The sequence below is a fragment of the Chroicocephalus ridibundus genome, chromosome 4 (genome assembly GCF_963924245.1).
Source record: "Chroicocephalus ridibundus chromosome 4, bChrRid1.1, whole genome shotgun sequence".
NCBI lineage: Eukaryota > Metazoa > Chordata > Aves > Charadriiformes > Laridae > Chroicocephalus > Chroicocephalus ridibundus.
The window spans coordinates 73,663,399-73,678,420 of NC_086287.1; the positions used below are offsets into that span (position 1 = coordinate 73,663,399).

Consider the following 15,022-nt stretch of genomic DNA (forward strand, 5'->3'; position numbering starts at 1 on the left):
ATAATTCCAGTCCACTCTTGTAACAGTCTTAGAGCAGAGGGAGATGGCTGAGATGCATCTATTTGCTCACCACAGACAAAGAATGGCTGAGAGCCTACATTTCTTACACAGCTATGGAATACCAAGGCAGATTTACTTCTAGTTGGGGTGTTCAGTGATGTTGTGATGATTTTCCCTCCTCCATTAGCACCTCCTGTTAGTCTTCTCAGACATTTCAGCTGCAAAGGGAGCCTCACACACATACACATCTCCTCTTCCCCCTCTTGCAGACATCTTAGCCACTGACAGCAGTGACTATGAGGGGAGGAAACATGAGATACGCAAAATCCAGAAAAGCAACAAGTACCTTCAAAGGATGGAGTTCAGGATTCAGCCTAATGAGATCTCTTCCTGACCAAGGATTTCCCCCCTTTTTACCATAAGAAGTTGAAAAGCACCTATCTCTATTACTATTAATTGTGCAGGGCTCCTCCATACAGCTATCCACACTCCCAACAAACCCCCTGCACACTGAGGGAGGGCCCCAGCAGACTGACATAATTATGATGCAAATGTCACTGGTGGAGACTCAGCAATAAACACAGCATGACAGAGATACGTTCAGCTTGCATAAACTTTACAACCCTATAAATACCACATCCGTAAGAGATCACAACCATAAAATACTGAGAACAACTACAGAGATTTCATGTAAGAATAAATGCATCAGCAGAGAACTCGCTGTTGGGAGAGTTAAATAGAGGATATCAAGAGCTCCCCAGCAACCCCTGGATGAATGGTTCCATTACCTGTCCTGCTGGTGGCTTCTCCATTCGAAAAGTCAGATCTCTTTCAACCAGAAGCAGTACTCCATGAATGCAGTGAGGATCCATGTCCTAAAACAGAACAGAGCACAAATCCATTACCTATCTGCCTGGCTTGCTAAGGAGAACGTACCATACCAGGTTTGCACACGAGATTACAATTTATCCTTCAAAGGCATTTAGGAAGCCTGGAAGGCAGTCACCAGGTACAGGGAAGGCCATTCTACAGAGCACCAAGGCTACGTCCTTAAGGTAGTTTGCTTCAGATCAACTAGTCCTGCAGTATTTAAGGAAGCAATGAAAGAGGTCAGGTCTTGGCTGTACTAAAAAAACCTTCTGCTTGTACACAGGGAAGTGTGTTGGGGGGGGGGGGCGGAAAGAAAAAAAACCATGTTCAATGTGCAAGTTTTTTCTTGATAACTTTCCTGGTCACTTCTCCTAACTGAAAGGAAGTTATTTTTTGTCCCCACAGTGCCAAAAATGTCATCTTGTCTTTACTTACTGCCAACTCACAATCAAGGACTTGCATCCTGTTGCTACTGTTAAACCGACAGAAATTCCAAATACAAGAGATGTCTGGCAGCTGTAGTTCAAACTCTGTGATCCAGGAGCAGCTCTCCAATTATAGAAGAACTCTACAGGGAAGTGAGAAACAGGCACAGAGAGCGACAGCAGGAAGAGGGAAACATAGCAGAAAGATCCAGACCATGGAGACAGGGCCCACGAAACACATGATGCCTGGATCTGGACAGCGAGGAGACAAGCCATTTGAGCTGTCATTCCACACGGTTAAATAAGAGCCATCCCATCTAGATGTCTCCTAGATGGCCTTTACCTCTGCAAATATCTTCGAAACTCTCAAGCAACAAATCTTTTCTGGTACGGCTTGAGCTGCAAGGAACCTGCCACACAGCAGGCCATGACAGCAAGGGAACCCTGTTTAAATAAATGGTTTCAGCAGCATTTAAGGTTAAATGTCCACGATGAGCAGCAGAGCCAGAGTACAGAGGCAAGTGTACAAGTAGAGACTGAGCTGCCTAACCTGACACTGGGCCCAGCACAGCAATTAAGAAACAACACCAACACAAGGAGATCAATTCTGCAAGCAAAAGCAGCAGCAGAGATTCCAGAGCAGAGGGAAAGACCTTTCTGTCATCTAATCCTAAAACATCCTTTTGAGCTGGCAGGAAAAAATCCCAACTGAAACATGTCCCAAAAATAGTGAGAGGTTTCTCAAGTCTTCCCAAATCCCTTTCTCCAAAGCAAGTGATTCATGCTTTCACTGTCATTTGAACACTGATCAAAAGAATTTATTGCATAATTAGGCTGTATTAGGTAAATACTAAAGTTCATCTGAAGAGAGGATGGGGAGGTATTACAGCTGTATCGGCAGCTCTGACTTTGTCTGCCAGAAAGTACCGAAGGATGAAGACTAGCCACAGTTTCAAGACAGTTCATGGCACTAAATAAATTTACTCTTTCACAACCCCTGTTCAACAGTCACGCGATGTGCAATATGAGTGAGGGATAAAGGTAGTGATGGTGTAACACAAAGTTACAACAACAGCCAAAACACTCACTTGCTTGTTTGTTATTGCTGAAAATAGAGACTGAAAAACCATTCACAAATAAAGCTGTCAGGAGAGAAGTTCAGAGTTTTCCAATCCAACAAACAGGCATATTTCCAAAGAAATCAAGTATTTTTCATCGTACTTTTTTTTCTTTAAACAGCTGAAGATAAGTCAGTCTCATCCAGCACTGATGGAGCAATCAAATTGCAGTAAAACAGTTTACAGGAGCGCGTCGGGAGACCGGCGGAGCTGGAGGCAGCACGATACTACTTGAGGAAGCTCTCCTGCAGCTTTCCGCACAATCTCTTACCACCTTTGCTAGCAAAACCAGCTGTCTGGAAGCAAAGAAACAGAGTCCCATGCATGTAAGCAAACTCCTTGCCTCCCAAAAGAGGGACAGTGTGGACAGAGTAGAATAGAGGGGCATCAACAGGAGCTCAGAAAGCACCAGGGTGAACATCCATCCCTTTATTATTATTCTTTAAAAAGAGAATTAGGTTCTTTCTTCCATCTTTCTCAAACTGAAGTCTCAACCAGTCTTCTGGCTTCCTGACCCAAAGGGAAGCCCATGGCCAGACTTACCATCACTGGCGCAGCCTGAAGCACAGGCTGCGAGGAATGCCCGTGCACATGGGACAGTCCCCAAATACCACGTTCGATCTCAAAGTAACCACTTCTTATGGAGTAGTAGGAGGTCCCCAGTCTTTAACGTCAGAGTAACAAAGTCCTCTGTACTTCTGCAGTAACGGGGCATGCAAATACACCTCTTGAACAGAAAGGTTTGCACATACTTTCCTGCTTTCAACTGCTACTGTATCTCTTTGTTTTCATAAACAGACTCTTCCCTTCCCCATCCAACACACAGATGCAACAGATTACAGGACTGATACATGAAATTCAAAAGAATCTCATTCTATAAAGACTCAGGTAGAGGGAAATCCTACAGATATCTCTTCGCTGAAGGCCAGCACACAGATTCCACTGTCCATACCCTGCTGCTCACTGACCAAGGGATCAGCCCAGCACTACTGAGCAGCAAAGTTCCTCTGAACAGGTCCCCCAGCAGAGAGCTTACTGGTGACAACCTGTGACCAAACATCACAGCAGCATCTACCACCACAAAAAACCTTGTTCCAAAGCATCGTTAGGCAGTTTCCCACAGGAACAAGCATGATCTATTCTTGCAGCACATACGCACTGCGCATTTCCCCTCACCTCCATACGGAGCTGACACAGTTCCTCCTTGCTCCTTTCCTGAGTTGTCTCTGCTGCAGTGCTTTATTCTGCCTCTGCTCCCAGTGCTGTCTGGGACAGAAGGATTTCCAGCACCTCCCAGCCACCCATATTCTAAAAAGGAAGGTGGAAGAAAGTCTTGCAGAACACAACTCCCCCAACTCTGATGACAGAGAGGATGAGACGCTTTCACCAGTTTACTAGAGGGCTCTAGATAAAACAATGGACAGTCTCATAGCGCTGTAGAGAAGGCCACCTGCAAGCACCAAAAGCTGTCTATTAGCACTTTAAAAGTCCATTCACACATTTATTCCGGAAAGATGGATGAGTGGAATAAGTATTTCCTCCGACTCCCAGATCTTGACCCAGAAACCTGTGGGATCAAAGTCTTCCCTCCCCAGGGAGGTTCTCCAGGGTTAACAGATCCAAGCACTGCAGGAGGAAGGGACACTGCATTAGGTCATCCAATCTGTGCTTACCCACTGTGAAGCAGTGCTCCTCACTGCTCAAGAGGAAAAGGTCCCTTCAAAATGGAACAAGCAACACTGGATCTCAATGTTTAGGAGATTCCAGACACAATATGATAGTAGGCTTCACAAAAGCCATGTAAATGAAATCCTGTTGAAGTGGGGAGCAGAACAGGAGAGAAGGGACCTCCAGAGAGTCTGCCAGAGGTAAGATGGGAGATGCGCGGGAGATGCACTGGGAGATGCGTCAGGGATTTCAGAAAGGACCCCAAGGAGATGATCTGTTTTGTGACCTTACAGACACAACATATTGACTGTGCTTCTGTATCCACTGGCCAGCAAACCTTGCTGTGCTCTAGAAAGCTTGGCTTGCCTCGCTGCAATTACAGTCAGTTTTCTGTATCTTTCTATCCTTGTTTCAGAGCAGACGAGTACTGTTGTGGGATCACAGAGGTAAATGCCAAGGATCTCCAAGAGGCTCAGAGGAGCCAGGGGATTACTCCTGCACCATAATCAGATGACGAGCTAGCTGAACAGGTCTTGTTTACAGAGTCTGCAGAAGAGTCAGTGTAAGGACCAAAAAACCACAAGCAGAGTAATCAGCCTCTGTCAGTCACTGTTACCTGGAGCACACACTCAGCCCCAGCAATCTGTCTTGCAGCACATTAATCCCTGTTAACTAACTGTTGCACCACCCTGATAACAGGTGCTCAGAGCCAAACAGCCACCACAGCAGGATATTACAGAAGCACTGCAAAAAGCTTCCCTCCCTCCCTCGTTTCAGAGGGTAAGAAACTTAAGGTTAGAATGGCTTTATTCCTGCCATGCTTGCAGGAGACTGGGGACCCAAAAAAGCACACTGTGACTCAACGCATTGCTGATTTCCAAATCATCCCACTAAGACACGACCATGCAACTTACATGGGCAATGAAATGCTCAAAAGCTTTAGTAAGCCCACTGCTATGTGGGCACAGAATAAAAGAGAAGATAACTTGTTTGTTACCTCTGCAGAACTGAGCAGGGCACCAGATTACTCCTTCACCACAGAGAATGAGCACACTGATACAGCTCACAGCACCACCCAGCCCAGGAAGCAGGAGGACAAACCTCTGACTCAGCCCCAACTCTCAGATGTGGCACCGAAGCACATAAACCACAGAGACACTAGCCTCATTAAAGCATTGCCCTGATCCAGTTTGCAGAGTTTGAGTCCCGAGAGACCAAAGCTCTGATTTAAAAGGAACACCTGCTTAAACAAGATTAGTCATCACTACAACCCAGCATCTCCTTGGCTTTCTAACAGCAGCAGATAGAAGCTATCTGGGAGCGGGGGCAACACAACCCATTTGCTTTCCAAGTGACTGATATGAAAGCCTTTGACCTGAAGCGATATAGAGTTACAGCATGTCCGATTCCAATCATTCACCGACAGACACTTCAACAGCTGCATACGCTCTTCCAGCTGGCATGACAAGCTGTGTCCTCCCCTTCCCTCCACAGCGGGCAGAGGCCTCTCTTCCTCCCTTTTCTGTGCTGGGCAAAAATCCCTTCATGTTTCACACAGCCTCTCAGTGCAGGGGACATCATCTTCAAGCATGATAATTCAGGACAGCATTTAGACTTCAGTATAGGCTGCTTTCAGCACAGAGACAGAAGTAAATCTGCAGGGGTGGGGAGGGGTGTTCTCCCCTAACTCAGACTTGCTTAGGGCTTTTGCTTTGTCTGCGTCTGGCAAGTCCAGGTCACCCTCCTAAAACAGGACTGGGTGCGCAAATCCACCTCCCAAAGCCAACTGAAAGCCAGGTGGCAGATGGAGACATAAGCAGCAGATGGAGATGTAACATCCAACAGAGACAGCAAGCCAACTAGGATCCTTTGCCCAAGCTCAAGGCTCACCTGCAATATGCTGAATGCCTTGAAGAGAGCAGGAACCGGTGAACAGCGACGGGCATCCACAAGAACAGTCAGACCCAAAGCCTGACATTCTGGTCTGCAAAAACAGAGAAAGAAGAGGTCATGTTTGTCACCAATGAAAATCAACAAGACTATGGAAACAGAACCCATACTCATGACAGGGTGAAAAAAACCCAGTACATTAGGGGCCTGTAAGGATGTGGAACTATCTGGCCACCTTCTCCTAACCAAAATATATACATGGAAACCACCACCTGGATTGCTCAGTTTTTACCTTTGCTATTTCCACCTGAGCTTCTCATTTCTCCAATTCCTAGGATACATCTCACTGATGGCAAAGGTGCTGATACCTGCTGTGTAATCCATACAGGAAAACCAGTCCTTCCTAATTGCATCCAGGGACAAGCTTGGCCTTACCCACGCTGCTTCCACAAGAACAGCCATTCTGGATCAGACCCAACATCTATCTTGCCCAGAATCAGATTTGAACGGAGAAGCATAAGAAACAAAGCATGAGTAGCAGCTTCTTTGAGTTAAGCTTGCTCCCTTTATCAATGGTTTAAAGGCTTAAAAAAAAAAATTACTAACAGAGTTATTATTTAATAATTTAAAAGTGAAACAAAGTCTCAGGAGAGCCTGAGATGAGCTGGGTGGGGGGAGAGTCACAGTGAAAGGAAGAGTAGCTGCAGCAAACTCCAGCCTGCAGACTCCAAAAACAATTGTCAGCAGACATCAAGGCAGATTTTCTCAAGCCTTGCAGATCCTCCCTCCCTCTCAGCTTGGAGGCCCAGCCTTAAAATATCATGTCAGAACACTGTATCACAGAGCTGCTGCATGACTGCCCCATCATAGCTCTCAAATCCCATTTTCTGAGCTAATGAAGGATAGCAAGAATGGCTTGGATTCATGGCAATGCATGAAAACATTCAGTACATACCTAACTCTACCACACCATGTGCACAAGGCACATAAGGAATAGCCAAAGTGCTTATTGAACACCAGCCAGTTCACCCTAGCGGGAGACCCCCACCTGTACAATTTCGGGACTGTCTGGACCAGATTTCCAGGCCAGTTTCCAGACAACTCGTTCCACTCACCGCCTCAGCTTCCACACCCCTAAAAGGCAAAGCAGACACAGGAGCAGTGTCTGCCCTGCCCGCCCTAGAGCATCACAAACCTTGGGATGCTATGCAGGTACAGAAGAAGGCGTACAAGCTCAGTGGTGTTGCAGTGGGGGTTTAACCAGGCTGTGTTCCTTGTTGTTATTATGGCCACTGCACGTCCTGATTTATCCCTCGTACCTGTAAAAAGAGGGAGGGGGGAAGGAAAAAAAAAAAAAAAAAAAAAGGTCACACAAAGAAAGTCAACAGAGCTTGATTCCAGGTGTGTATGTCTCATATTCCCCGATCACGACTCCATCACCTTCCTGGAAACACTCCACAGAACTAGATATAGCATATGTTGCAGATTGTGGTAGGCTATAAACACACTTCCAAAGTACCCAAATGCTGCCCAGAGTGAAATAGCTGAGCTCTACTTGCCTTTCTCTCATGGTAGTGTTAAATTTGGACTGCTCTCTTCTACACAAACACTTTCCTCATAAAATATGGTTGATGTTGGCTAATAATTCAACCTTTTGAGAAGAGCAAGAACCTTGAATTCAAGATAAATAATCTCATCTCCACTTATGTTACAATATTCACATTGCTGTCAGATGAGAGAATGCGGACAGGTTTGCAGAACAACATGCGCTACCTAATGAGACTGGACACACACACCAGACACTTCTTCTGGGAACAAAGCCCTGGAGCAGGAGCCCGGAGCTCATCCTCAGAGGCTGCAGAGTGGACAGCCCAGAAGCACACTCTTGCCTGCCTGCAGCTCTAACAAGGACAGAATCAGTGCCAGATTTTCATTAGTTTCAGAGCTTGCTCAGCGCCAAGGGAATCGATAAGGCACAGAATGGGCAACACAGCTGAGTTTTGATGTGTTGAGGAAGGAGAAACCCCTCTGCTTCACTTAGCCATGGCAACAGTTCTATGCCCCCTGCTTTCCAAAAGCCCAAAGTCACAGCTTATCACAGGAACCAAGTCTGCCCTATGTAAACAATAGTCTGGCTTTGGGCTTTAGCCACAATGTGCACCAAGAACTCTGATGAGGACATAACAGTGCGATTTCTGGAATTGCATCCAGCCTCCTCTTGAGATGCAAAGGAGAGGTAAAGAGCAGGCGGACACACCGCTTTGGAGACCCACAGCTTCCTCTGCCATCCAAAAGCAGACAGTGCCTCTGGAGCGAGCCTGCTCAAGTGACCAGCGCTCTTCGCTCACCCAGGTCACCAGGAATGTAAGCAATCTGGAGAATAGTAGGGACTACACCTCTATTGTGTGAAAAGTAATTCACAAGAACAGGAGCCATTTCCTGTCATTCAAACCGTATGAGAGAGGGGGAGAAAATTCCAAGCACAATACAAAACCAGTGGCTTAGAGAAAGCCATGTCTTTCTGTCTCCTCTGAACTTTATTGCTACCACAGGAGATACTGTCCTGGACCACGTCTCTCCCCATCCCAGGGACAAGCATGCGACTTGACAGGTAAAACAGACACAGATGGACAGCCCCAAGCACAGAAAAGCACCCTGGTGAGATCTCAATCTGTCGCTAAGGTGTGACTTGAGTAAGGGCCACAGACACAGATGGGAATCTCTTAGAAGCAGGGCTGTCTACCTCCCAAGGACCAGAATCGTGCCACAGGCTTTCTCCTGCTAACAGCAGGGACAAAATCTTTCATCAACTGTGTGATTCAGGAGGAGTTTTATTACTACAGAAATACTGTATTCTGTAATGTACATAAATACGGGATGCTGTATAATCCAAAAGCTGGAGAGCAAGTAGGAAAAGCTTATTAATATACCTTATTTCATAAGCTAAGGGGATCATCAGAAAGTTTTAAAAAAGCAAAGCACTCAATTACTGGAAAAATGGCTCGATAACCAGGCTCAGTAAAAGCTTTCTTACTCTGAAGCAACATCTTTCGTCTATTAAGGAGGCTGGGCATCACCAGAACCTGATTAAACCTTGAACCTCCACATAGGAGCCTGGGAATTGCCCAACTAGGTCAAAAAAGCAGCCAGGGCTGGGTGTCCAACAGCAGCGTAACCAGATAATTCAAAAACAGAATGCAGGAAGGAAACTCTCCTGAAAGGAAAATTTACTCCTAACTCCATCAGCTACTAGTTTATTAATTAGCTCTTATTCACTATTCATTCTAAAAGTTATCTTTCTAATGTAATTATTCTATCATTACCAATGTCTACCATAAAGCATTTAACTGAGTGGTGAGTGCATTCCCTCAGGTGTGAGGATTGCCCCCTGGAATCCGAAAGGAGACACATGAGAGAAGAGATGTCAGCCAAATCCAATACAGCTTCTACAGAAAATGTGATTCCTCTCTTAGAAGCAGTATCAAACCCAAACCTTGTTTGTTCAATGCATTTCAATCCCTTCCTCCCATATTCAAATGCATTTGTTTTGTTTAACATTTGTACATTACGATAGGAATCTGTGACAAAGGAAGCAACTAGAGCATTGGACCACAGTCAGGCTTCTACAACAGTATGAACTGTGAGCTTCTCTGAAAGGCCCCTCTGTCAAACCCTGTAATTTTTTGGCGGTTGTACACAGCATAAGAGTGTCTAACCTGATCAGCAGACCAGAAGATTAGAAATCCTCCTTTGGAATTTGTTCTAGCAATCTACCTCCCAGTGCAAAGTTACATGTTTGAACATACCATAACTCTGCCCTGCACTCAGTTTCTCATTTCCCCTTTTTCCAGAAGACTGCAAAAGTCTTATTTCCCTTTCCGTCCTTCCGTGCACAAAGGTGTTTTCACCTCATTCTCTATCAACTTATGAGATAAACAACCTTCCAGTCATTTGCCATAAGATACCCAACTCAGCTACAAGAAAGGGCTGTCACCCTTCTCTGCACCACCTCCAATATTCACCATTTCCTTTTCTAACAAAGGCATCAGAACAGATGAAACTATTTGAAAGGCATCACCAACAAGTACACAGAGATAACAGCACTTTCTTAATCTGGCTAGTCATCCCCTCTCCTTCACACACTTGAGGTCAAAATTGGTCTTGCAGCCCCAGCACCCAGTGGGATATCCCTGTGCTGCCTTTGCGCTCTCCTTCCTGACTTCTCCACACTGCACAGGTCGCCTCACTTCTTCTCTGCTCCCTAGCCAATTTTCAACTCATACGTGGCTCCTGAGCTGATCGGATGCAGCTAATCTTCCTGCCCCACACTGGACAGCCCTCTCCCCGGCTGGAGAAGGAAGCAAGTCCACAGGGGCTGCATACGTGGATGCTGCCAAGCAGCTGTTTCGCACTGGAGAGGTAGATCTCGCTTCCTCTGCTTTACTTGGTGTTTAGTTAAACACAAAGACCTCTTGTGTGGGCTCTGCACATCAAGCGATCCTGGCTGCTCTGTCCAACACCCTCAGCTTTATTTACCGCTCTGCCAATATCTGTCCCATGTAGAAGTTTTATCTGCAGCAATTTGATACTTGTTGCCATATCAGATGCAAACACTGAATAACGTTTGACCTACAACTGATCTCAGCAGAACAATTCTGGGAAGTCCTCCCTTGATAGCTAGGTTTTGTCATCTGCTATTTAGCTATGCTATCGTTCATCCTACACGTTGCTCATCCACGCTTCACTGGGGTATTCCTTTCAACACTACGTGTCATGAAATCAAATGTTTTCTAAAAATCTATTATATCTAGGCAGCTACATTTAATCAACCAAACTTCTAATTACCAAGAATAAAACTGGCTTCACAAGAGCACTGTCAAACAGCATCTTCTACACTCCTATCCTTTAATTATCTACCAAGTGAATCAAGTTTCTATTGTTTCGACTGGGTCTGATGTCAGGCCCACCAGCCCATCATTAGCTGCACCCTCACTCTTCTCTTTTTGAACCACCGGTATGAGCCCACAGATTTGGCATTTCTGACTCATACATGCTTGGTTAACATTTTGAGACTCCTGGGAGCAAGTTAACATTACCTTCATGAGAGGGAATTTCTACTTCCTGTCCTTCCCACCCAGAAACTTTAGAGGATTCAAGAATTGTTGCTTCTGGAGGGCTTTGGGATGAAAGGAATGGAACTGGCACCAGTCCGCAGCGCTGCAAACAAAGGCTCATCTCCCTTGCCCTCCTACAAACCACACTTCCCAGACACACTCTGGCTCAGCTACTCACCAGGCAGGCAGGCAACTCCGCTTCTGAGCACTTCTGGGTTCACATCCTTGACTATGGTAGGTGCAGACCGACCACCCCAGGCAGCTGGGGATGGCGGGGGAGTAACAGCTGTTGAGGTTTCCTCCAGGGCACTCACTTTACTCACTGGTTTCAACACATCTGTGCCACTTGCTTCTTTTCTTGTCTCTGCCCCTTCTGACACCATGCCTGTAAAAGAAGCAGCAGTGAGAAGCTGGAGCAGAGCTCCACCCAAAAGGTCCCAGGTAAGTCCCAGACTGGGGAGGGACGTGCCCCCAGCCCCAGCACTCTGCAGCTCCTCCAGTCCTCGTGTCACTAGCACGCATGTTCCAAAACTGGTTATAACATTAATACTACTGTAATTCTAAAAGAATAAACCGATTTATTGTGAAGTTTGCAAGTTACAAAATCTCAATTCAGATCAGGATTACCGCAGTCAAAAGTCATTTTTAAAGGTAACATATCAAGCTGTACATGTCTGCTCACAGCCCGAAAGCCTGGCGCGGTGCAAGTCCCTGGCGAAGCTCCAGCAGCTCGAGCTTGCTGAAGTGATAAACCAGCTTCTGACAGGGAGAGCTGCTCCATCAGAGCAGGATTACTCCCCCAACGCCACTTTCAGATTAGTTCCTGAAAATATGAAGTTAACTCGAGGCTGACAAATCAGCTGGAAATTAGCCAAAGAGACTTTGTTCTGCTCATCCAGATTTTTTTAATTAATGGTTAATGTGAAAATCAGAAACCTATTTTAAACCCCTGAAGAACGGGATGATTACACCAATCAGCTCTGTTTGAGAGATGGAGGAAATGCTTCCTTTGCCTGACACCTCAGCTTTAAAGTACAAGTTATCAGAATAAATTAATTCTAAAATTAAATATCTTAGCTACTACATGGAAACAAATGCTAGTTTTATAAAGTTTCAATTGTCATGTAACAGTACGTGGAGAGAAGGAAAAAAAAAATAATCTACCTACTGTGCAAGAAGTATTATTCCCCATTTCCCAACATTATAAGAATTGGAAGCCAACAATGTGTCTTCAACAATACATCTTTAGCATCCCAAATACACAGCTAGGCTGTCCCATTGTCTGGCAGAAAGATATACTAGAAAAAAAGGCTATACTTCACTGCAAATCCTGATACTTCAATATCTACCAACAAAAAAAATCAACCTCTCTACGAAAATAAAAGACTGGAGTATTTATTTGCTTGCTATGAAGTCAGACGTTTTAATTGCTATTTCAAATTGACTTCAACCATCCTACCTTCCTGCTGCATCAACAATGCTGACAATTGACTCAGTTTATTTACTAACAGATTCCAATACTTCATTAAAGAGCAGGACCAGGAACAAAGCAGTCCTTGAAGTGGCTTTCAATACAAGTTTTAGCAGCGAGGGTGATTTACAGGTTGAGGCTCAGCCCAAACTGCTTTCAAAATTGCTAAAGTGGGCGAGAGAAGCGCCCTGAGCAGCATGGCTCACTGCGCAAAATTATCTGACGGTGGGGGGGGAAACTAGGAGGGGCTCCAGGGCTCTGCACCATCGAGGCCATGATGGAATAGCTGCTCTTTACTCTTTGGTAACACCCCACTTGAGGGAGCATCCCTGCAACCCAGCTTGGCATCTGCTGCATTTGACCACGTAAGCTGCTGCCATGGCTTCAGGGCTCTGCATGGCTCTGGGACACATTGGAGCTCAGTTCTGTGCCTAGTGCTACCTCAGCCCCTGCTTTCCAGCGATGCAAGAGCTCATTCGTTTTGGACAACGCTGGTAGATCTTCCTGAAGCGGCTTGTTAGAGGGGCACGGATCTCCCATCGATGGGCTACCTTGCCTTAAGTCACCCCCCAAGCGTCTCACATTAAAGGGGGGCAGACTTTCCAGGAGAACATCTTCTCAAGGAGCTGTAAGGCCTGGCAATAAGCAGAACCACACAGTTCATAGTAAAGGAATCTGCATTGAATGAAGAAAGCCTGCAAAGAGGACCAAAAGGTAGTTTTTAAAGACAACTAGAAAGGGAACATAGCTACATTGAAGGTACCACACCAAGGCAAGAGAAAAACATAAGTGTACGTGGCAGCCCTGCCTTGGATCTCTTAGGAATGAGGCAGCAGATCCCAAAATCTAGAAGAGAGAAACAATTTTGCTCAGCCCACCAGACACAGTCCTGGTACTGGGGCTTTTCAGGCCCAAAGAAGCCTCACTGGAGTTGCACAGCCTCCAGACTATGTACAGCTTGCCCAAACAAACCTCTTCCCTAGGCTTTTAAGGCTCAGTTCAGATCTGCAGACCCCACCTCTCTCTGAACAGGCCCAAGCACACTGTTTGTTATTTGCAATCTGGGGTGGAGGCACTTACTGAAGCGGAAATTGTAGAATGCGGAGGATTACATCAAAAAGCAAATTGAGAACTGGGACATCTGAATTTGCCGTGTTTGCAGGTTCCACCTTTCCCTGAGGTTAAGGAAGTGGTAGAGGAGGATTTGCTTGTGTGCATTTCAAAGAGACATTAGCATTTTTCCTGCAAACTGCCCCGGCACCAGTATCATCTACACTAACATCACGTAGTAACAGGGAACGGGAACGCAATGCCCTAACAGGTGCTGCTGAATATGCCCAGTGTGGCTTTTCAGCCAATATCTTGAATATCAAGATATTTCCGCCCTCAAAAAAATAGAAGAATTCTTTCCAGAGCTTCAAAGTTTCAAAATTCACTTTCACTTGAAGTTAGTCATTAGGGAAAAAGAGCAGTCAGATTTTCTGTGAATGGAACCAGCGTAAACTTTAAGCCACCAACTCAAAACAGCTCACGTTTGACTCAAAATCTTTCCAAGTTAGATCATATTTATGCAGAAAATAAGCTCAGTTTGTGACTGGGAGCGGGAGGAAGGGGATTTAAGGGACCAGGAAAAATCTACAGACGCAGCAAACTCAGATGCCCCAGATCTGAACGTGCATTTTGACATTAGAATCTACACTGTCTGCTGTAACAAGCAAGCTCCTCCACCTCACAGAGAGGAAATCGTGTGCCTGCCTGCTACTACTGAGGTGTGAACTGCAGATCCGAATTGGCCCAGTAAAGCTTAAGCTTTGTTGTTATTTATAGTTTAGGCAAGATACCCACAGTTTCCAATCATAGCAGCAAAACGACCTTAACAAGAGACAGTGACAGAGAATTTAGCTTCCCTACAGACTGACCAGCTGGAAAAGTCCATTTGTAGGACAGAGAGTAGGACATTCGCTTCACTTTGTAATTTTATCTCTGAATTATCTTATTATTGTATCTCTGAGGGTTTAATGGGGCTAGATAAAGGGATGGCTTGTTTGGATCTCAAAGCAATCAAATGTAATTGAGTGGATTTATCTTATTACAGTTCCAGCTATAGTGTTTAAGAAATGCTCCCAGCATTAACAGATATTTGAGATGCCTTATGCCTTAAAGAGTTTAGCTCATTGGTTTGGGGGGGGGGTGGGGTGGAGGTGGGAGTGTTCTGGTGATATTTAGGTTGTTTCTTTTGCATTACAAGCTCTGACATAACACGTTGGTGGGATTTTTTTTAACTGCAATTACAAAGTTTAGCATCATCAGAATTGGGCCATAAATATGTCACTTATTTCAGACAAATCCACAGAAACAGTTAAATTGTTTTTGATTAAAACCAAACTCCACACATACCCCAGAGGGGTCTGTCATTGCCGAAATCCACATCAGCGGCCAAGACTCATCCTGTAGAGCAGCAAAAAT

At 45.3% G+C, this 15,022-nt stretch overlaps 1 protein-coding gene across 8 annotated transcripts in view; it reads right to left on the reverse strand.

Annotated features, from left to right (window-relative positions):
• The window catches only part of PLEKHG4 (pleckstrin homology and RhoGEF domain containing G4), a 92,155-nt gene that overhangs the window by 49,461 nt on the left and 27,672 nt on the right, over positions 1-15,022 (reverse strand). For all 8 annotated transcript variants that reach the window (XM_063334087.1, XM_063334089.1, XM_063334094.1 and 5 more), the window contains exons 4-7: positions 11,264-11,470; positions 7,167-7,290; positions 5,972-6,065; positions 789-875 (exon numbers count right to left, since the gene is read on the reverse strand). In XM_063334087.1, coding sequence (XP_063190157.1) covers positions 789-875; positions 5,972-6,065; positions 7,167-7,290; positions 11,264-11,470 — 512 coding nt within the window. The remainder of the gene's footprint in view (positions 1-788; positions 876-5,971; positions 6,066-7,166; positions 7,291-11,263; positions 11,471-15,022) is intronic.